Consider the following 24,225-nt stretch of genomic DNA (forward strand, 5'->3'; position numbering starts at 1 on the left):
GAATCATGCAATTGGTTCCAAATACCATACGTCATTTTAGTGATTAGTAATAATAAAACATCGACAAACACCTTTGCAAAGCACCATCTTGCTTCTTATTTAATTAGCACCTTGTTAAATGTTAAAAAGATCTATCTTTATGCTCGAGCATTCCCTGAAGATAAGCACAAACGAGCAGGTAAATCGATACAATCAACAATTTTATCATGCTAAACCCAGACACTTTCCTCTTATAGTTATGTTCGGGCCACCCTTAATTCTCTCATCCTGGAAGTAATCACATTTTTAATGTTTGGACAAAAGCATGGCCCTGACAAGTTTGTTGAGCCAAGGACACTTCTGTCAGAAAAACAAAAGAAATTAAGCCCAGCTCTTTAATATATATATATATATCCCCAGCCGTCCATGTATCGATCAGTTCACATTATTTGCTGTGTCTTTGCCTCTCTTCCTCCTCCTCCTCCTCCTCCATCTATCTTCAATATTTCTTCTCGCATGCTAAATTTCTTGTTCAAACAGAAGGCCTAACTAGCCACTCTTTCCCGCATGGCTACTAATCACGCCCCACCAGTACCACAAGGCTTAACCCAAGAAGAATATGCGGAGCTGAAGCCCTTGATTGACACATACCACAAATTTGGGGCAGCAGTACCCAACACATGCACGTCCCTCATAACCCAACGTATTGATGCGCCAGCTCATGTTGTGTGGCCCTTTGTTCGTAGGTTTGATAACCCACAAAAATACAAGCACTTCATCAAGAGTTGCAAAATGAGTGCTGGTGACGGTGGTGTAGGCAGCATAAGAGAGGTCACAGTTGTTTCTGGGATACCAGCTTCTACAAGCACTGAAAGGCTAGAGATTTTGGATGATGAGAATCATATTTTAAGCTTTAGGGTTGTTGGGGGCGAGCATCGGCTAAACAATTATAAGTCTGTTACGTCAGTTAATGAGTTTAACAAGGAAGACAAGGCCTACACTATTGTTTTGGAGTCATATATTGTGGACATACCAGACGGCAATACAGGTGAAGATACGAAGATGTTTGTGGACACTGTTGTGAAGTTGAATCTTCAAAAGCTGGCAGTGGTTGCCAATACAGCTCTGCATGGACACGAGTGATTCTAACGAACCAGATTAATCATTTCCTTTGATGATGATTATCATGGTAAGATTCCCCTATTTGAAATCTTAGTGGCCAGTTAAGGATTTTGCAAGTTGGGTTTTCTTTCCTTTTCGCCCTTTTTCTGCTCTCCTCTCTTATTGTTATTAATTGGTTTGTATATTTTAGTTTTATTAGGCAAGCTCAGCTATATTGTTATGGACTTCTGTTTTAAAAAATGTTATCATTTTCTATTCAGTAAGTTAACCAAAACTCACAACAAATGATGAAAGCACTCCTCTTTTTTCTTCTCTTACAAACTTTCCTTTTGTCAATTAAGTAAAGCAATCTAGCTAGTGTTGAATAATCAATGGCAGAAAGTAGAGTGCAAATCAAATAGAATTTTAGTTATATATGCACACTTTTTTTCATGAAGTGGTGAGGCAAATAGCACTCCCAATTAGAAACATAATTTTCCCTCAATGTTTTCCAAGGACTATCATATCAATTTGTACTCGTACACAACCAAAACATTGCATAATATTAATGGAATATCGTATTCTTTAAACATAGATTTTGTTAGGAAAAAATTTATCGGTGGAATAATGAATGCTAAATAATTGTAGAAAAATATATTGTCAATGATTTCTATTTTATTGGTAATATAATCACTAATTGATTTATAGACAGCAAAAACACGTCAAATAAAAAAATTATCAGCATTATTTCGTTGGTAATTTCATGGGTAAATATAGCATATTATAGACAGAGTAAGTCATTGGTAATTCAATTGGTGATCAAATACTAATCAGTCATATGCAACCTTTTAAGTGAGATTCGATATTTTTACGAACGATTATTCATTACTTATATAAAACTTATATAGAATATTAATGACAACATGTATTAATTAATAATATGAACTAAATAAATTATCATTACCTAATTAATTAGTTATTATTGGTTTATCTCAAACTTATTCAATATATTTTAATAGTATCATTAAATTATTATCAATTTTATCTAAAAATATAAATTTCTCCGAATTTATTGAAATTTTTAGCTTAATAATAAAATTAATAAAATATGAAACTTGTCCATTAAATAAGTTATTATTTATTCATTATAAAACACATAAGTTACAAAATCAAATTCAATTTTATCGAATAAAAAATAAATATAATTTTTTAAAATTTCAAATAAACCCTAACATATACAAATCATATATTGATACAATAAATCTCTATAAAAAAACTATATATCAAGTAAACACACAAAACAAACTACATATACAATATAAGAATACTAAAAAATTAATATTTTATAAATGGGTTACAATAAAAAATAGTTAATTTTGCTTGCTTGATGTGATAAAAAAATTTTAAAAAATCAAAGGTGGCTAAATTTATGATAATTTAAGTTTAATTTGAGAAAAACTAAAAGGGATGTTGTCTACTATTTTATGCAGAAAAAGAACAAATGAGAGAGAAGGAAAAAGAAGGTCGGCTGTTAGGTTAATTAAAATATTATCAATGAGAATATTTTTTCAATAATTTTGTTTATAATAATAACATGTTATTTTTTTTATTTTTTTAATTCTAACAATAATTCTCTCGATTGTCACCAATGAATATTTATATCGATAAATATTAAGAAAAATAATGAGATAGTATTTCATTGCTAAATAATACTGTAATTTATCAATAATATTGTTTCCGTTGGTGTCTTTTTATTTGTATTCAATAATTATCTAGTAGTGATATCTTCTTATACAATGTGGATATGTACAAAGGGACATCTCTCATCTCCAACAATATATGCTGATTACAATAAATTTCTTGCTAATTGGTTTTCGTGTACTCTAGTACAAAAGCAAGGTTGAACTTGTTTATAGGAGAAACGGCTGCCATATTTGTGCCTTTGTCAATGATGTTCGAGACTGAAGTTTACCTGCAAATAAGTGAGGGCAAAAAATCTTTATACTGCACGGGTTTGTTTCACATGAGACTCCATGATCATGTCATATGATTGAAAGCATTTGGGAAAGGGAGAGAGCGTATTAATTTCTGTTTGGAGGTTTATAGGTAAGAAGATTGGGTGTGTGTGTGTGTGTGTAGCTTTTCGTGTGGATTCAATGTCAACCCTGAATCCAACGGCAAGGACAAATTAAAGATAAAAAGTTTTAATACAGACACTTGTGATCATGAGTAACATTGGAGGACATGTGACCTAGGACGTTGCCCCATCTATATTTATCTTTAATCAGTGCATCAATCCATCTTTGCCACTTATTTTGAGCCTTTTTTTGTTTTTTCGTGGGAAAGTAGCAGGCAAAAATCTGATTTTGTGTGCCTACAACTGCATCTAAAACAAGCTTTAGCTTTTCTCCGTGTTAATTAATTATCACCCAACTTGATTGCAAGACTTAAATGTATATTTAATTAAAAATTGTTTTATTGTACATTTTCTTTACTTTTTGAGAAGCTTTGTTCTACTTCTTTCTTCCGCATTGCTTTTTTGGTTTCTTCACGAAATAAAGAAGACTTGAATGCATGTTTGTGATCTTAAATAATTGTCTTTTCTTTGCTTTGCATGACTTGCGAGAGTAATTGATTTTTATTTTTATTTTCAATAGTTGGCATATGCACACATCTACTATATGGCTTGTACAACGCTTGCAAGCCATGTTAATTTTGTTTAATATGTAAAAACAAATCCGGACATTACTAATATTTTTCTAATAAAAAAATTAAATTATATAGAAGTTGGCTCAATTTAAAGGCAACCTAAATGACCGATAAAATATAGTTTGATTCATAAATATTCAAGACAACATCTTTTTTAAAAAATAATATTGAAATGATAATATATTGAATAGATTTGGATCAAATTGGGCTAACTTGTCAAATTCTCGACCTAGATCATAAAACCATGATAACTCATTATAAAACAAATCAAAATAAATTATAAAGCTCAATTCTCAATCAATTTAATGTTGAAGATTGAAATTGAAAAAATAATAGCTCAAGTTAATCTGTCACATTTGTGACTCAGGTTATGATATTAGAATAACCTAAAAATAATAAATAAAAAAATAACTTGAATTAATCTAACAAATTTATGACAAAGATCGTGATACTATAATAACCCTGTGGTAAGTAAATAAAAATAAATTATAAAACTTAATTTTTAATAGACTCGTTGTTAAGTGTTGAAAGTTAAAAAAACTAAATGTAATAATTGAACACAATAAAATAATTTGAGTCTATCGAATTAACTCACAAAACAAGTGACCCGAGTCATAAGATCGAAATAACCTTATAGAAAGTAAACTAAAATAAATCATGAAGCCTAATTCATGACCAACTACGCATGTTGAAGGATGAAATTGAAAAAAAATATCAATTAAGAAAAAAACTTAAGTCAATCGGGTTAACCATTCAAACTCACGAACTAAGTCATGAAACCTAGATAACCTCATAAGAAGTAAACCACAATAAATTATAAAGTCTAATTTTTAATCAACTTAATATTGAATGATAAAATTAGAAAAATAAATATAGATTAAGGGAAAAAAATAAAAGGAAAAGAAAAAAATTATTAAAATGAATAGTGTTTTATGAGATAATGCACAGTAAAAGTATTACCTCTTTTAGTTTATACTATCAGACTGGTGTTCACGCTACATTACGATCTATATTCTTTTTCCAGTAAAACATTTAGATGTTGCGAACACATTTTTAAAAAAAGAAGAGAAATCCAATAACTTAGGTTAACACCCTGACCACTTAAACAAAATGGCTTTATTTGAATCACATGGAAAAGAAAAGAGGCAATGATAACAAATGGAGAAAGTATATATATACATTAATCATGATAAAATGGGCAAAAACACTTTTGATTAAGAGTAAAAAGATGATGTTGTTTAATTTTTATACAACTAAACATAAAGGATGAAATAGGATAAAAGAAAAAACTAGTGCAAGCCAATCCGAGTCAACATGGTAGACATATAATTTGGACATTAAGGGGAGAGCTAGTTTAATTTAACCTAACAAACTAACATTCCAAGTCATGAGGTCAAGATTATTTGATTGAAAAAAATTAAAAAATCACAAAACTATATTTTTATATTAAAAAAACAATGTCAAACGATAATATTGAAAAAGAAAATAAGACAAAAAAAAGGTAATAAAAAAATAAACAAAAAATACAAAATAAGAAAAACCAATTAAAAAATAAGAGTTGAAATCAAAATAAAAAAAGAGCAATAACAAATTTTCACGTTGAGAGTTAAATTGAAAAGAACAAAAGCATATATAAAAGGAGAAAAAATCAAAAGAATGAGAGTCAAAATAAAGAAAAAAATAATACACTATTAACTTTGATGGAAGCATAAAGCTAAAAATAATAAGACTTTTATAAAAGAGTTAAGGGAAAAAAAATCATAAAAATAATGCTTAAATTAAAAACACCAATATATGATAAAAAATTGAACATGTAGAGTTTTTCAACGTGTTTTTTACATGAAAAAATAATATATGTAAATAAAAAAACTTATGCACATAGGCAATTAAATAAATCACAAACCATTGTGTAAATAAATAAAAAAAAGTCATTAATGATAAATAAAAATATAGTTAGGAAAAATTAAGGGATAACTATAGATCAAGATATTTAATATTGCAGTACATATCATTTATCTAGTTGTATTTAATGAATTTTCTTATTAGAATCAGTTTGTAATACAAATCGATACACATATAAAACTTATTGAATTAAATAAAAGTAAAAACATACTATGCAAGGTGAACATATTAAAAATATTATCAAATAAAAAAATTAATTTATAAAAAAATATAAAAAAATTACCAATGAATTATACTAACCTCTTAAAAAATTAAATCCAATATAATTAAGAAATAATTGGTATTCTAAAAAGTCTAAATAAGCAAAAAACAAATCATAGAGAATATATATTATATAAAACTTAAATTTAAAAATTATTTTAAAAAATACATATAAAAAAGATATTAATAAAAAAAACTATTTTTCTTTTTTAAAGAATGAGGCCAAATGTTTGGCCCCCCAAGAAAGGGCTCGCGCGTGGACTTGTAAGGTCAAGTTATCTGCCCTAATTGTATGGAAAAATAAATAGGTAATGTTTCATTTTGAAGTCCCTAAAATCTAATCATTGTGGTAGTCAGAAAAATAAGTCTGATGTGTTTTTCGCTAAAAAATTCATTTTCAACTTATTTTTTACTTGAAACACCTTAGGAACCTTGTTGTACTGATCTTTGGCTTCCAAAAAAGCAAAAAATCAGCCAAAAACCCAAAATTAAGCTAAAACAAAAAAAAAATCTCCTTAAGCTTATATCTATTTTTTAGGCATTTTAAAGGTAAAAAAATACTTAATATTAACTTTTCTCGTCATATTGAACAATTTGACATAAGAATCAATAGTTTTAGTAGCTAAAATCTACAATAAATAATGAAATCTAATTCATAATCTACCTGATATTGAAGGATAAAATTAAAAAAATATAAATAAAATAAAACAAAATGATATTATCGTAGCCCATTATCTCGATTGTAAAATCACATCCTAATTTTTTTTTCCCATCTTTTCTCCCTCCCTTCCTCAAAATTCATGTTAACCATGCATAATTTCATAGTTGCCTTTTTATTTATTGAGATTTCAACTTCAGTTTTTTTATTTTTTTTATTTTTTGTATATGACATTTTGTAAAAAAAAAATTAATTTTATCATCCAATCATAATTTATGATATGCTATTTTTTTTCCAAATTGATCTTTATTTTTATGATTGATTTTCATTTTCAATTTCACCCCTCAATAAAAAAATGCTAGTTGTCCTCTATTTTTTTTTAAAAAAAATTGATCATCATTTTATGAACTGTTTATTTGTTAAATTTATATTTCTTTTCCTCTTATTTATTTCTTATTTAAATTTTGATATTCAATCCATGAGTTGTTTTTTGGTTAAATTGATTTTTCTTTTAATTTTACTTTTCAATCAAAAATTTATAATTGTATATAGTTTATTTTTTATTTTAGTTTTGATTCTCGTTCTTTTAATTTTTTTTTATTAAATTGATTTTTTCTTAAAAAAATTAGTTGTCCTCTAATGTTTTACTTTATTTTCATGTTAATACTCATTCTTTTAATTTCTATTTTGCTATGGATCCTTTTGCATAGTTTAATTTTTTTTTTGAATTTTATCTTTCAATATTTGACTCATTCAATTTTACCTTTCAATAACAAAAACTTAGTTATCCTCTAATCTATTTTTTATTTCAATACTGATGCTCATTCTTTTAATTACTATTTATTTTAGATCCTTTATATATAGTTTTTTTTCTTCTTATTCTATCATTCAACATCTAATTAGTTGAGGATTGAATTTTATGGTTTTTCTTGATGGGGTGATTCTGGTCTAATAACCAATGTTTTGGGTTTGAAAAATTAATACGAGTTAACATCTTGTTTTACTTAGGTAATTAAAAAAAAATTTCTAGTGAAAATTATCTAAATTATTATTTAAGGTATATAACACAATATTTACATATGTATCGCTAAATAATTATATTGTTAAGCTTGATTAAATTGATTCTATCAATAGAGATTTTTTACTCACTTTTTTTTTTAATTTCATCACTTAATATTTGATTGATGGTTTTATAATTTGTTTGACTTACTTTTTATAGGTTATCGCAATCTCAAACAAATATCCTAGTATTAGGTTATTGCTTGATTTTATTAACATCTATTTTTATCATCATATGATTAAATAACAAACAATTTTAAAAAAATTATTTAAAATTAAATGGAGACCATGATTTAGATTGAGTATTAAACATATGAATCTGAGTCAATCAAATATGTTACTGTCTTAATATTAAAAACAAACAAGTGAATTTTTTCTTTATTTTTTTATAAAACATTCTTACTACTAAAAAACATGTTAACAACTCTCTCCCTCTCTCTCTCTCTCTCACACACACACACTCCTTGATAAAACTTCTCTTATGCGTTAGTGTGGTCTCCCTATATAATAAATAGTAAATTATTGTGGCAGTATTTGAGAAACATTAATTAAAATTTTTTTTTGCATGACTATCTTTTTTGGATCAAATTCAAGGATAATTGAATAAAATTTGTCGACTGTGAACAAAATAAAAAGACACAAGACCAAAGTAATAAAGGTATCATGAATGGGTGATGACCTCAAAATTCACATAAAAGTTTAATTTAGTCCTCAAACTTTAAATTTATAATCCAAGTTGCGTATTTGACTGGTGAATTCGAATCAATCCACTGTATTACCATTTTAATATTAGAAAATTCTAGAAATCAAACACTCATAAATTTACGTGGTTCGACAACTTACCTATTCCACGGAGCTATTAGTTTGCATTAATCAAACTTAAAAACAATACAAACAACAAAACAAGAAGGAGGAGAAAATTCTTCTTTACTCAACTTAACTCTCTTTAGCTCTCTCTCTCTCTCTCTCTCTCTCTCTCTCTCTCTCTCTCTCTCTCTCTCTCTCTCTCTCTCTCTCTCTCTCTCTCTCTCTCTCTCTCTCTCTCTCTCTCTCTCTCTCTCTCTCTCTCTCTCTCTCTCTCTCTCTCTCTCTCTCTCTCTCTCTCTCTCTCTCTCTCTCTCTCTCTCTCTGTGTGTGTGTGTGTGTTTCTTTTTATTTCATGTATATATCAACTCTCATTAGCACCCTTTATTTACAACTTATATGGAAGACAATCCTCCCCATTTTAGTCAACCGTAGCAACCACTTTCGTCACCATATTTAATGTTCAGCAACCACTCTTAACCTTCACCATACAACTATATTTGACACTACAGCTAATAGCTAGTTTGTGTCTATACATAACAATTTCTCACTCGGACACAAATGGTGTTATATCCATGTTTTAGTTTTGAAGATCAACTAAAGCTTTACACAACTTTAGTTTATCAAAAGTAACTCCTTTGTTAATATGTTAGCTATATTCTTGCTTCCACAAACCTTTTTTAGCACTGGTTGCTCATCGTCAAGCAATTATCGGATAAAGTGATATTTGATCTGAATATGCTTAGTCTTGGAGTGAAATGCTGAATTTTTAGCAAGGAAGATTCCACTTTAAATATCGCTATACAAAGTACCCTTTTCATTTATCTTGCCTATTTCTTTGCCTAATTCTTTTAGGAAACTCTGCAGCTATACTATCTCTTTTGCAGATTTTAAAATTACAGCATATTCAGCTTTTGTTGTTGAAAGAGCAACAATCTTTTATAAGGTAGAACTCTAGGAAACAACAATACCTCCTAGAGTATATACATATCCTGTGGGGCTATTTCTGCTATCAACATTTCTTGTTAGATCAACATCTACAAAACCTTCAAGTTTTAAACCACCAGCTGTGAAACTAAAACAAGTCTTCAAAGAACCTTTTAAGTACCTCATGATCCATTTTACTGCCTCTCAATATTGCTTTGCAGGATTGCTCATATATCAGTTTACAACTCCCACTGTATGGGCAATGTCTAGTCTGGTACATACCATAATATACATTGAAGAACCGATAGCTAAGGCATATGACATCTTATACATGTATCCATATTTAAGTTCAGTTTTTGGTGACTGGTCTTTGATGAGCCTGAAATGATTTCCTATAGGTGTATTTACTAATTGAGCATTATCCATATTAAACTTGTTAAGAACCTTCTTAACATACTTTGTTTGTGAAAGTTTTAGTAAGCCTTTGTCTTTATATCTTATGATTCTCATGCTAAATTTTTGTTTAGCAACTCTCAGATCCTTTACTTCAAACTATTTTAACAACTCTTGTTTCAACTTGTCAATCTCCTCAATGTTGGATTCTATAATCAACATATCATCCACACATAACAGTAGAATAATATAGGAGTTGTCAAAATATTTGATATAGCAACAATGATCAGTTTGACATTTTGTATAACCCCTCTAGTTATTGTACCACTATCTTGAAGTTTGCTTCAAACTGTATAGGCTTTTTTTTAGCTTACAGACTTGGTTCTCCTTTCCTTGTATTGCAAACCCCTCTGGTTGTTGCATATAAATGTTTCCATCTAAATTACCATGAAGAAATGATGTTTTTACATCTACTTGTTCAACATGTAAATTTTCTACAGCTACTATCCCTGTAATAACTTTGATTGTTGTGAGCTTCATAACTGAAGAAAATATCTCAGAGTAGTCAATCTTTTTTTTTTTTAAACCCTTTTACAACAAGTTTTGTCTTAAACCATTTTCTTTCATCATGCTCAGTCTTTACTCTGCAAACCCACTTGTTTTGCAAAGCTTTCTTTCCTTTAAGTAGTGTGGTTAGCTCCTAAGTCTTGTTCTTCAATAAAAAATCTATCTCATCCTTCATTGTTAACTCCCACTTGCTTGAATATTCATCTTGTAATGATTTTTTCTAAGTTTGTGGTTCACTACCATCTGTTAGCAAAATATAATTCAAGAAAAATGTGGACCATTGTAAGGATTTTACAATACTTGAAGACTTGCGAATATAAACAATAGGTTTACATGGCTTTGTATCTTCCTGTGTAATAATGGGTACACATATGATTGAATATTATTGTAAAGGCTCTTGATTTTTATTCTACTTGATAACATCAGGAAACCCTTCTAATTTTATGAATTTAGATTTTTGTGGACTTGTATATAAATCAGTCATATTGTTTCTACACTTGATTTGTCTTTGTACAAGACTTTCTCAATGAAAATTATATTCCTACTTCTAATAATTTTTCTATTTTGATCATCCTAGAATAGAAACCTAAATTCTTAATCTCCATAACTAATGAAGAAATATTTCTTAGATTTGGCATTTAACTTGTTGCGAGCATCAGAATTTATATTCTCAATGAAAATTATATTCCTACTTCTGATAATTTTTCTATTTTGATCATCCTAGAACAGAAACCTAAATTCTTAATCTCCATAGCTAATGAAGAAATATTTCTTAGATTTGACATTTAACTTGTTGCGAGCATCAAAATTTACATAAACATAGAAAACACATCTAAAGACCTTTAGATAAGAGAGTTGTACCTCTTTTCCTCTTCATACTTCATTAGGTAATCTGAACTCCAAAGAAACTAATGGTTCATAGTTTATTAAGTAAACTGCAATATGAATTGTGTTAGCAAGAAATGTTTGAGGTAACCTTGAATGCAACCTCATGCTTATAGCTCAATCATTGATGGTCCTGTTTATCCGTTCAATATTTTTATTCTGTTGTGATGTACCTAGAACGGCCTTTTCCATTATGATATCATTGATAACACAATACTCTTTAAAACCTCCATCAATTTATTCTCCTTCATTATTAGATCTCAAGCATTTCAACTTCAAAACTGATTCAATCTCAATCATAGCTTTTCATTTCTTGAATGTTTCAAACACATCAGATTTATTTTTCAGAAAGTAGACCTATACCTTCATGCTGAAATCATTAATAAAGGTCACATAATACTGAGAACCTCCAAGAGATGCCACTGGAGAATATCCTTATAAATTTGTGTGTACCACTCTAGCTTTCTTGGTCTTAAGGTCTTGCTAACCTTTAAGAAATCAAGCTTCTTCTGTTTTTCAATAATATAACTTTCATAAATGTCTATATCAATATTTTTTAACTCTGGCAGTTTTGTCCTTTGATTGAAGTATCTTCATCCCTTTTTTACTCATATGGTTGAGTCTACAGTGCCATAACTGTACCTGATTTTCTACTTCAGTAGAGGCAATAATATCTGCAAATCTTGTGATCATATACAAGATGCCAATTTTCTTTTCACAAGTTAAAACTATTGCTCGCTTCGATACTTTCCACATACCTCTAGAAAAAAAGATTGAATGACCATTATCGTCAAGTTATCCAACGGAGATCAGTTTCTTCTTCAATCCAGGGACATGTCTTGCATTTTATAAGTTCCATGTAGATCCATTCATTGTCTTGATTTGCACATCTCATATACCCACAATATCCATCGGCCAGATAAACTACACCATGATCTCCAGCAACATAGTTTTATATTATTTTATAGTGTGTTGTATAGTGAAATAAAGCACTAGAATCAAGAATCTAATCATCAATTGGACTTTTTAATATAAGAATCAAAGCATCTTGTACCTTATCAGTGGTAGTGTTCGTATAGTTAGACTTAAGTTTTTTTGATTTTATATAACTCTTTGTGCACTGACCAAGTTTGCCACAATTCCAACATTCAACATGCTTTTTGGGTCCAAACTTGCTCTTACTTTTGTATCTTGCTTTTGATCTACCTCTAGAAAAGCCTCTATTTTATCTTCTTCCTCGAGTGTTGATGTTAAGAGTTAAACCTGAATTTTCTCCAGAGTCTTTTCTATATATTTGTTTAGCCAAAATCAAATCTTGGATGTCATCATATTTTAGTTTGAATTTTTCAACTGAGTTACTCACAGTTGTTTTCATACCTTCCCAATTACTTGGAAGTAAAGCTAGCAAAATCAATGCATGAATCTCATCATTAAACTCAATCTTAACAGATGATAATTAATTTATAATGGTATTAAAGTTGTTGAGATATTGTGTGACAGATGTGTTTTTTATCATTTTTAAGTTGAACAACTTCTTTATCAAGTGCATTTTATTATTTGTTGAGGGCTTTTCATACATTCCAGACAAGGCTTCCATTAGTCTTGTAGTAGATTTTTCTTTTGTAATGTTGTGAGTAACTCTTCTTGATAAGGATAGTCAGATGATGCCCAAAACATGTCTATCAAGAATTAACCATTCTTTTTCTTGCATATTCTCTGATTTGTTCTCTAATAGAGAAAGATAAAGTTTCTTCCTATATAAATAGTCTTCATTTTTATATTTTTCAATATCAAAAATCAGTCCCGTTAAATTTTTCAATTCCAGCAGCATTTATTTCATCTTCCATTTTTGATAATTTTGGAGTTTGAATTTGTTGAATCTGACTTCATAGTTATGTCCAAAACGATTGGAAATGACTCTGAAATCACCCAAATCAAACATTATATGGCTTAGTTCTAATCAATCAATCTTTTAGACAAATAAATGTTGCAGATGAAACTGCATGTCAGGTCAAACAATATCTACACTGCATCAGATAACCAAATAAAAACTTAGTTGTTGATATGGCTTAGATGACGTGTCATCCATGTAAATACGATAGCCCCACAGGTGATGATATGGCTTAGATGCCGTACGACCTTTATGACGTGGCTTGTGATAACGTGTATGATGACTTGATAGGTTGCGTGGCTGCTACCTATGCGAAAACGCTAATGTGGCTACTGACTAGTTGATGCCATAGCAGGTTAACCTGGTTTAGACTAGGGTTGTCATCGTACGACCTTTATGATGTGGCTTGTGATGATGTGTCTGATGACTTGATAGGTTGTATGGTTGTTACCTATACGGAAAAGTTAATGTGGCTGCTGACTAGTTGATGCCATAACGGGTTAACTTGGTTTAGACTAGGGTTGTCAGGTGAAGAAAGAGCGTGTGGTGCGTATGGCGTGTTTGTGTGCATGAGCAGTCTTAATAAAGGCGCGTGTGGGTGCGTGTGTACATGCAACACGTCAGTTATTCACTAGAGTTTCACCATTAGATTTGTTTTGTCTTCCCCTATACGGTGGTATGTTCAAAAACACGTTTTAAGAAGTTTTATTTCTGGGTTTGGAACAAATATTTTTTTTTTTCAAGAACAAACTCTGATACTGGTTATTAGGAAATTCTAGAAATCAAACACTCATAAATTTACGTGGTTTGACATTAGGAAATTCTAGAAATCAAACACTCACAAATTTACGTGGTTTGGCAACTTGCTTACTTCACGGAGCTACTGATTTATATTAATCAAACTTAGAAATAATACAAACAACAAAACAAGGAGGAGGAGAAAATTCTTCTCTACTCAACTTAACTCTCTCTAGCTCATTCTTTGTGTTTCTCTCTATTTCGTGTATATATCAACTCTTATTAGCACCATCTATTTATAGTTGATATGGAAGACAATCCTTCCCATTTTAGTCAATTATAGCAATAACTCCTACCACCATATTTAATGTTCAACAACCACTCTTGACCTTTATCATGCAACCATGTTTCACATGGCAACTAAGAGCGAAATTGTCTCTATACATAATAAAAATAAGTGATTTTTTATTTTTTTTCAAAATCTTTCATTGCTAAAAAGCATAACAACTTTTGTATTTATTTTTTTCAATTTATATTTAGTGATTTCCTTGTTAAAACTCCTCTTATGCATTAGTGTGGTCTACCTAGTAAATTACTAAGGCAAGGATTTAAAAATACTAATGAAATTATTTCATATTAAATAAAAATAATCATCAACTCACAATATATATATATATATACACAACTAATTTTTACATGTTTGTGTGAAATAAATCATTAATTGGACATAAAGCTAAAAGGAAAAATAACCATCTTAGTAATAATATAACAGGAAAAAAAAAAGAAAGGATCTCATATATAACCAAAGTTTTTTTTTTTTCTTCCAGCTGCCAACCTTAATTATACTTAAGTTGTTGCATTAATAAATATTAGGATTGTATCATCACATTGACAAAAATCTAAAAGTTGTGTTCAAAACACTATATATATTTATATTGTTCATCCTCACATTTTACCATGAACTCATTGTTTAAAAAAATTTCAATTTAATCCTCAATTTTATTTTATTTTTGCGTGAATGCATCTTTTTTAGGCCATATTCAAGGGCAGTTAAATCAAGTTTGTCAATTTAGGATAAAATTAAAACATAAAAGACCAAATTAGAAAAGGTTTCATGAATAAGTGATGGTTTAAAAGCTCACATAAAAATTTAATTTAATCCTTAAACTTTTTAAAAATTTACATATTCGGTCCCTCAATATTTTTTTCAAATAATTTTTGGTAAAATAATTTATTTTAGTTATTTTTTAATCCATGGTTGGAGAGAAGAGAAAGAGAGATTGCTAGATTATAACAATAGAAAGAGAGAAATATCATTACACCAATTCAGACCATTAAATTGTTGATCTTTATGTCATATGATTCATTTAATGAAAGAAGTTCAACTTAGATTTTTTATACCTTGAAAATGCATAAAAATACAAATCTAAGTTTGTGAAGATTTTTTATTTCAAGTTTATTTTAAGTTGCAAGATAGTGTTTTGAGGCCCCATATGAATTTATTAAGGTTCTTAAGATGTTTTTTATGATAGTATTTAGTTACTGTCGATGATAGAAAGGATGAAAATAATAGAGACAAATATATATTTGATTGAAAAGACTTACAGAGACATAAAAATAAATATGTATTCTAAAAAAATTTTGGAGTGAATTTATGTACTTTCAAAATAGAAAGTACAAAGGGAATATGTCTTTAGAAACAATATTTTTTTTTATTCATAAAATATCATTATAAAAAAACTTTTCATTCCCAAATTATTAAACTAAGACATATAATAACAAAAATAATTATTATTATTGTTTTAAAACTCAACTCATGAGTGAAATCCAAGTAGAGTCTAGGTTACTGGTTGAGGCCCATGTAACGGGTTGGATTGACTCAAGTCAGCATAAGAATAAAAAATATTATTATGATAATTTTAAAACCTGATTTGAGGTTGATTCATGGTAGACCCAATTCAAGAGTGAGATTGACCATTAACCTAGGTTGACACGAGAACAAAATTAATTATTATCGTAGTTTTAAAATACGACTACAAGGTTCACTCAGGGTAATGCTCAAGTCATGTGTTAAAATGATCAATTTAAGGTGACCCGAGTCAATATAAAATAAAAATGATTGTTATTATAATTTAAAAACTTTATCTAGAAATCAAGATCAAGTCAGTTCTAATTTTATAACTATGATTATTATATTATTAATCTTAAACTTGATATAAATTAAAGTTAAAAAATTAAATGTCAAATTATTTCTTAAAAATATATAAATTTGATAATAATATATATTAAAAATAAAATAATTTTTTTATATTTTATTTTATCTTAGCTGCTATAACCAAACAAGATAGGGATAGTCATTTTATCTTACATATTATTATCAACATAATTATATATTAGTCTCATTTGTTTTCAGTATTTTTATTTTTCTATCTCGAGATAGTAAATAAATGCTACCTAGATGTTTTGAATTAAAAATAAATTTTTATAATAAAAAATATTTAATCTTAATTTTTTAGCTATATTAGTAATTAAAATCTAGACTAATTCATAGTATGTGTTGACTGACCTTTTTCTTAAAAAAATCTTCAAGCAGACCCAATTACATTTAGAAAATGAGTTCACATGTTAGCCCTTCTAAATGGATCAAGCTCAATGCATATGGCCTTTTCCTTTTATTTTTTTTAGATTTTTTTGGGTAGTTTTGACTTATTTAAAAAACGAATAATGTATTTTTATATATGTTTTTTAAAATGATTTTTTTAATTTATATTTAAATTAATACACTTTCTCTTTATTTTATTTATTTATTTATTTTTAAATAATAATTGTTTTTTAAGTATTTTATATGTATTTAATTCTTGAATAAATTTTTATAGTTCATCTATTTTTTATATTTTATATAATTAAAATTTATTTTTAAAAATAAAAAATATGTATCTTTAAATAGTATTTATACTACGTGTAGTTTTGCAATATATATTTTTTCACTTTTACTTTATTTTATGGACATGTTTATTTGTATTATTATTTGATTATATAAAAAATATTAATAAATAAAATTATGAAATACAATGGAATAAATAGATATTAAATATTTTAATATATTTTTCTTCTTTTATTTTTTAAGATAGATATTTAATTATTATTAATTTTTTATTTGTTGATAAAAAATAATTAAATAAAAATATTTTTTAATTTATTTAATTAAATTTCTTGATTTATTTTTTATATTAAAAAAACTTGTAAAAAATGTCTATGTATTTAATTTTTTTTATTGAAAAAATAGCTGCAGGTAGGTAGATACAATCATACAAAAAGTCAATCCCATCACTCTACCGCATCGGTTTGATGAATCTTGAGTTACTTGGAGCACAACTTGATCATGATCCAGCGAGCATGCAAGATTGAATAAGATAATCACCTGATACCAGTGTTACATCATCATCACAGCACAGGTCTCCTCCCATGACCCATCATAGCTAGATAGAGATGGAGATGTGATCATAATGGTCTGCTAAATGTAATTATCACTGGAACAGTAGGGTAAGGCCCACGTGGAAATCCAAAAGACGTGAACAGGTAGATAGGGCTTGTTATTGCTTCAATAACTATGTCAAAGATCTCCTCGCTAGATTTTCTCATCATTTTTGGTTTTGCTTGCATCACCATTTCTTGTAAAGTACGCTGCTAAAAAACCTGGAACTGTGTATTTCACTGTTCTTTTCATAGCGTTACAGTATTACAGCACAACACGCTTGCCTTAAACCTTTAGTTTTTTAGATTCTGAAGAGAAAGTATAAAACTCCCTTACTTCATTTCCTTTGTTGTTTTAAAATAGCTAAAAGAGCAAAGGACTTCCTCTGAAAATTGGTGCTCAGAACCTGCCATGAACAGGAGTTGTAACAGAGAGAATCCAGATATTTTGATTGTGATGATTGCAGAGAAGCAGATAATGAAAGGTGGTGGGGATGGCAAAGAGAGGGAAATAATGGGCCCTCTCAAAAGCCTGCAAGAGAAATGAGTGACACTGCACCAAAGATAAATTTGCTTCCTTTTTCTCTCTCCATGTCCTTCGTTTTTACTCGTGTGGCTCCTCTCTCTCCCAGCTTGAGTCTTATGGGTACATTTCATGGCCCTCAGAAGCTTTTTTTGGCTTTTTGGTATCCTCTTCCTTGTTTTTTAGTGGGTTTTCTGAATCTTTTGTCCTTTATTTTCAACACTCATTCGTGTTTATGAGCTTTTAAATCTTACCGAGGGGAGAAGAATCATGAAATCTTGTTAAGTCAGTCTAAAAATCTAAATCTCAGTTTCTTGGTTTTGGGTTCTTAAAGAAAAAAACTTTACTTTTCTGATCATTTAATGCTTGGACAAGGGTGGGGTTAATGCACGAGCACCTGTTGCCTTTTTGTTTATTACCTAACAGAAGTCACCACTATTTTCTATCTTTTGATCATGAATCATGCTCTTTCATGGAGAAAGAGAAACCAATGATTTCATAGGATGGTTGTGGCTTTTGATTGTAGCTTGTCTTGGGTTCTTTGAGGGAACCTGCATATAGTGTCAACCAGTGTAATAACATTTCACTTTGTCTTGTGAGCATAATAAAATTCTTATGTCTGATTTGGGAAATGCCATGAATCTGCATGAAAATTCTAAACTCTCATTATTTTTTGTCTACTAGGTATGCTGGACAACATTGTATCCACAGGGACTTCTCTTGTTGGGTGATCGCTATTCAGCAAATGACAAGAAGGTTGGTCATTTTCACATGCCTTTTTAGAATTCCAGCACCCCTGCTATATCCATGCATTAGTTCAGGACAAACTTGAACGTTAATTTTGCTCTTCCTTGCTCCTGATCTCAACTGTTTTAGCATGCTTGTGCAGAGTTCTTTAGGTCTTTTTTCTCCTTGCTTTCCTCGGATGCTATTTTGGTGTTCTAAATACAGAATGGTTGGACTTCAGTTACGTTGTCTTTGCATCCTTCTCCCATCTGTGCTTCTACTCGAATAATAGTGCACAAGAGCTTTGGAAGCTTAAGGTACGCACATCTGAAATTTCTCCTATAGCTAACAATTTACAACATCGGGAGAGGTGTCATTTACACAACATTCTTAGATTACACCTCTCATCTCCCTTGTGCTGTTGATTTTGTCCATATCGGTCCCTCCTCTAACTCTTAAAAGGTTGATCCATGCTTTCCTCATGTATAGTTTCGAAGTCATGAGAGCATTTTCACTTGTATACAACTAGGCTAGGCCTATTGTGGGCTGTGGTGACTGCTACCAAACTGCAGACTCAACAGCCCCTAAGTCAGATATCTGAACGAAATTACACATGCAGGTCTTCTTTCACGTGTTTTAATGGCTGGTTGTTGCTTCAGTCAAATTGTAACTCGATATTGAACAAGAGAACAAGGATTTTTTTTTTTCCAGGGAGAATTGACTAGTTGACACCAATGATAATTTAATCGGCTTTAAACATTTTCACCTTGTCTCTATATGTGAATCAGTGAATGGAAGATTTAGAGTGGTCATTGATTTATTTCTATGCATGTGTGGGATGAATAATTTAATTTCATCAAAATTAAAACATGAACCTATGCTGAAATCTTTATGCAATTTCCAATGATCCTAGGGCTACACAATGAGGGATAGCCTCCTACATTACATTGTTATAACACGAGAAATTTGTCACTGGGACTTGGACCTTGCTTCACTTAAGGAAGCTATCGGTAGGTTAAGTCTGATATTCTGGTATGGTTTCCAATGAGGTAAAGAATGCAAAGAAATCTGCAATTTCACACCCAGATATTGCTTGTGTTTCATCATCCATTTTTTTTCTGTATACATATGAACATTGTTTTAATTTCCTCCTTTAATTGTGGTTCTATGGTTTACATTAAGTGTACTCTGACCTTTTCAAATCATTGCAATTTTCCAGTTGAATATTACTTGACACCAGAAATTAAATACTTCATAGAGATTGCCAGCAAAAACAACATAGAATCAGCTACAGTAAGCATGTTAGTGTTCTGTTGTTCGTGATCCTTAGTGAGAAGAGTTCCCCATAAGTGCAAAGAACGCTGTTTTGCAAGTGAAAGTGGCCTAACATACAAGTGAAGTATTCAGCTGATTTTCAAGCTATTTGTGCCTCTTGCCATGTGATTTGATCGATGCACAATATCATGGAGAATGGTTTGTTTGGTGTTCCAATAGATATGGCAGGAAGGAATTCTGTTGCTACAGATCGATCATCACAGAGAACCCCGAACTCACTTGCCCAGTTTGATTCATTCAACCTTAACAACCATAGTCAGACAGTGGTTGGATTTACCATGCTTCCGACATTGCAAGGAGAACCTATCAATGATCTCCATTCAAACATTCACTTGGCCAATCGATCTTCAGTTTTGAACTCAGAGGCATTAGTTACATCTCTTGGAAGGAATGTAGTGGGAGATACCTTACCTGGCTGTTCACGTTCTATTAGTAACACTCCGTTCGATGAGCAATTTGGGGGTGGAACAACAATTTCTAGTTCTTCACTTGCTACCCTTCTAGCCACAAGAAGTGGTCTTCAAGAAAATCCGAACAACTTGGCAATTTCAGGACCATCAAGCTACCCTTTGGAAGTGTCAAGGTCATTTGTTTCAAATGATTGCACCAATGCTTTGAATTCATCATTTGCGTCATCTTTGAATTATGGATGTGGTGAAGTATTTGGTAGTACAAATGGTAAGGAGGATTTTGACAGGTTTCCTGCTCCTGTAGAGCCTGGTGGACGAGCATCTGTAAGAGCAGGATTTCAACCATATTCGTCCTCTGGAAGCCTGCAGCTGAATAGCTGGGTAGAGCCAAATGGTGTGAATGTGAGTGCAGGTGACCCTTTTGCATCTGGTAAACCTACTAACGAGCTCTCTTTAAGTCTTTCCACATCCCAGCCTTCTGTCATAGATAGAAGTATCCCAGATCAATGCTTGGAGATAAGCTGTAATCATTTAACACGCCATTGCTTGAAAGAAACAAGGTCATGCTCTGAACAAACTTCTTCTAGCAGCAAGGAGCTTTCTTTGAGTTGTAATTCTTATAAAGCTGGTCAATTTTCACAAGTATTAGTAGGATCCAGATATCTTCATGTAATACAGGAAATACTTGCTAAAATTGCAAGCTATTCACTAGAGAATGTGGACCAGATAAGCTCTTCTACTGTTTGGTTCAAGACTGGAGCAAGTACACCATTCTTTTCAAGTTACCCTACTGAAGGAGGTATGGTGTCGATGGGTTCTGATGAATCTCCTGGTGTGAATGGTAGATTTGAAGTTCAAATGGATCCAGCACTTCAGAAACGGGCGCTAGAAGCAAAGAGAACACAATTGTTAACCCTACTACAAGTGGTATGTCAATTTAATTATTGGTACCGACTAATTATGAAGCCGTAAAATCTAGTCTAGTTATGAATCATGCTTCTGATTGAAATGGTGATAGTAACTCTTTGCATTTCCATTATAATCCTTGGAGGAGACATGCCATGCAAACAAGTTGCAATTGAAAATTTGCTGAATTCAAGCCTCGTTTTGGGTTGGCCATATATACTTCAAAAATTGCTTGGATTAACGCGTGATTATTCTATTACCACTTGTATGGTTGAAGCTAGCTAGCTTCTCTCTTGTTACAATGTCTGGGTTTGGTGGACATGACATATTTGCATGAGTAACACGCCCTATTTATTGTTTGCCCAGGTTGATGAACGATATAGCCAATGCTTGGATGAAATACACACAGTTATATCAGCATTCCATGCTGCAACTGAGTTGGACCCACAGATTCACACTCGTTTTGCTCTCCAAACAATCTCTTTCTTGTGCAAACGCCTTAGGGATAGGATTGGCAACCAAATCCTAGCAATGGGAGCTCAGTTAGATAGTGGAGACACCATAGAGATAGAAGGATCGTTTGAAAGTTCGTACTTACAGAAGCGATGGACTCTACAGCAGCTGAAGAAAAAAGATCATCCACTGTGGAGACCCCAGAGAGGATTGCCAGAACGATCTGTCTCAGTTCTGCGTGCATGGATGTTTCAGAACTTTCTTCACCCGTGAGCTCTTTTCTCCTAACCTTGTCAAGAGCCTTTTAGTATCGGTAAAATGCATTAGCCAGGTTTGACAACATGCATCAAAAGTGAGTTTTGTTACACGTTCGATTCCTTTCAGGTACCCTAAAGATGCAGAAAAGCATTTGCTAGCAGTAAAAAGTGGACTAACAAGAAGCCAGGTACATAAAGATTATACAGTCGGCTTGAATATTTCAAGAATCTTAAGGACATGCTGATAACTTGCGTTTTAATCACTTGATACTATTAAATAGATTTTTTTGCCAAGTTCTCATGTTTTCCTTTACTAAATTCCGGAAATGAACAGGTATCCAATTGGTTTATAAATGCTCGTGTTCGTCTATGGAAACCGCTGATAGAGGAAATGTATGCTGAGATGAACAGAAGAAAGGTGCACCAAATGGAGGAGGGAACCTACAGCAATCACAAAGACCAGAGTAGCATCAGCAATCCAAGATTTAATGTGAATTAGAGAGTCGGAAGTAAAAATTAGACATGGTAATGGCATAAGGAACCACTTGTTAATTACATTATTTAATATATGAAAAAAAGAAAGACATCCACAGCTGGATATGATAGTATATAAATGTTCCACAAAGTTTTCGGGTTCACAATTTAATCATGTATTGTTAGTATTAGTCCTCCATTAGCCTGGATAATTAAGTGGAATAATTTTGTATGCGTTGGACATGCCATGCCCAACCCTTTTATTGCCGAACAGATTATATGCAGTCTTCATTTAACTTATGCCCACATGATTAACTATGAGTGTGTGTGTGTGTGTGTGTGGCGTGAAGAATCATGTTTGTGTTTTCTCAACTAGTTCCATTCATTTTTACGCGGTAGTTTATCAAAATTATGCCACAATCGTTATTTAATACTACACATGATCAAGAACCGCAAATCTGTCTACGATGTCTGTACAGCACAATCGTGTATAATTTGTGATATAATTGTAAACTGATTATGCTGACCTTATGAATGGACATTCTGCGTTTACCATTATATCAGCTGTCTTGAATTCGTACTGGGATATGAGCTTATCTGAGCCAGCATCTGCTGGATGTTGTTTTACTTGGACACTTCCAAGGAATACCCTGTAAAGTTTGTCTCCTTCGCAAAAAGGAATGAAGACTCAATTCTGTTACCTAAAGATAACAGATTCTAGTCTTGTAATAGCTGTCGTATCTTTGTTCCTTCAACAATTGAAGCACGTACCTGGGAAGGGAAATGATAAAAGCTTTTCTCATTCAATGTGTGCAGTGCAGTGTATTGAATGAACAAAATTACATGTGTTGGTGAAGCAAATGGGGCTGACGAAAAGAGGGATGATATTGCATGGACGATTGATTACTCTTTTATAATTAGGTGGAGCTTTATGGATTTTAAATTTTAATTGCTCTCGGCAAAAGAAGTAATTGCGAAAATTTTGATTATTTACCATCTATATTTTAGAGCTTTCAAACCCCAGGCTGGCAAGGAAGAAGATGCGTGAGGTTTGATAGCTATTGTGTAGGTCAGTTTTTGAAGGGGACAAGAGATGATGTCGATTCAAAAACCAATGGACTATCCTTATAACCTTAAAAGAAAAGGTAGAACATGCATGTTAGGCCTTTAAACCGTATTAATTATCACTAATCTTAACCTAGAAAAACCATGACCAAACTCAGATAGTGAACTCGTGGACGTCCATTAGGAGTTCAACTTTTAACAAAAACACTAGCACTCCACTGCATACGCGCCATGTCTTTGTAGTGCATGCAAAGTTGTCAGCAATTTCTGGACACGCCGGCCCTAAAAGAACCCGCCTTGCCAGTTGCCACGCCACTCTCTGTCAATACTCAATAGATCAGAAACTGGGAGTTGGAGGAGTGGCAATGGCAAAAGTGGTGGTGGTTTTCGACTTTGACAAGACCATTATTGACTGTGATAGTGATAATTGGGTCGTAGAAGAAGGTTTTGATGACTTGTTCGCTCAGCTCCTTCCCTACTTTGCCTTGGAACCATTTCATGGTTCTTAAATATGTATCACTGATTTACATTAGTTTATCACACATTATTACTGTCAATGTTGTTTGTAATTTGCAATGACCTCTTTACAAACGGGGTTCATAACACCCTTGATTCTTTGATATATATAGTACTAGGAGAATGATTTCCTGTTTGTTTTCCAACGAAAAAACAAATAAATGTTGCTGCTTTTTGTCTCGCTATATATAATTTTTATTATTATTATTGGT

At 31.1% G+C, this 24,225-nt stretch overlaps 2 protein-coding genes across 7 annotated transcripts; both read left to right on the forward strand.

The window, feature by feature from the left end:
• The first annotated feature begins 391 nt into the window (after window positions 1–391).
• Window positions 392–3,391, forward strand: LOC105122210 (abscisic acid receptor PYL2-like). Its single transcript, XM_011021183.1, has 2 exons — window positions 392–1,168; window positions 2,997–3,391. The coding sequence occupies exon 1, from the start codon at window positions 547–549 to the stop codon at window positions 1,120–1,122; it is 576 nt and encodes a 191-aa protein (XP_011019485.1). The 5' UTR covers window positions 392–546; the 3' UTR covers window positions 1,123–1,168; window positions 2,997–3,391.
• Window positions 3,392–17,434: 14,043 nt separating this feature from the next.
• Window positions 17,435–22,744, forward strand: LOC105122211 (homeobox protein ATH1-like). 6 transcript variants are annotated; one of them, XM_011021186.1, is made up of 8 exons: window positions 17,435–17,453; window positions 17,713–18,441; window positions 18,556–18,627; window positions 18,761–18,914; window positions 19,817–21,269; window positions 21,615–21,970; window positions 22,086–22,146; window positions 22,293–22,744. In XM_011021186.1, exons 5-8 carry the CDS (start codon window positions 20,049–20,051, stop codon window positions 22,455–22,457), a joined length of 1,803 nt encoding a protein of 600 aa, XP_011019488.1. In that variant the 5' UTR covers window positions 17,435–17,453; window positions 17,713–18,441; window positions 18,556–18,627; window positions 18,761–18,914; window positions 19,817–20,048; the 3' UTR covers window positions 22,458–22,744. The 6 variants fall into 6 exon arrangements, with proteins under 6 accessions (XP_011019488.1, XP_011019489.1, XP_011019486.1 ...); XM_011021187.1 differs by lacking the exon at window positions 17,435–17,453 and having other exon boundaries at window positions 17,531–18,441; window positions 18,748–18,914; XM_011021184.1 differs by lacking the exon at window positions 17,435–17,453 and having other exon boundaries at window positions 17,531–18,441.
• The last annotated feature ends 1,481 nt before the right edge of the window (window positions 22,745–24,225 follow it).

The sequence above is a fragment of the Populus euphratica genome, unplaced genomic scaffold (assembly GCF_000495115.2).
Source record: "Populus euphratica unplaced genomic scaffold, PopEup_1.0 scaffold19.1, whole genome shotgun sequence".
In the NCBI taxonomy this organism is placed as follows: domain Eukaryota; kingdom Viridiplantae; phylum Streptophyta; class Magnoliopsida; order Malpighiales; family Salicaceae; genus Populus; species Populus euphratica.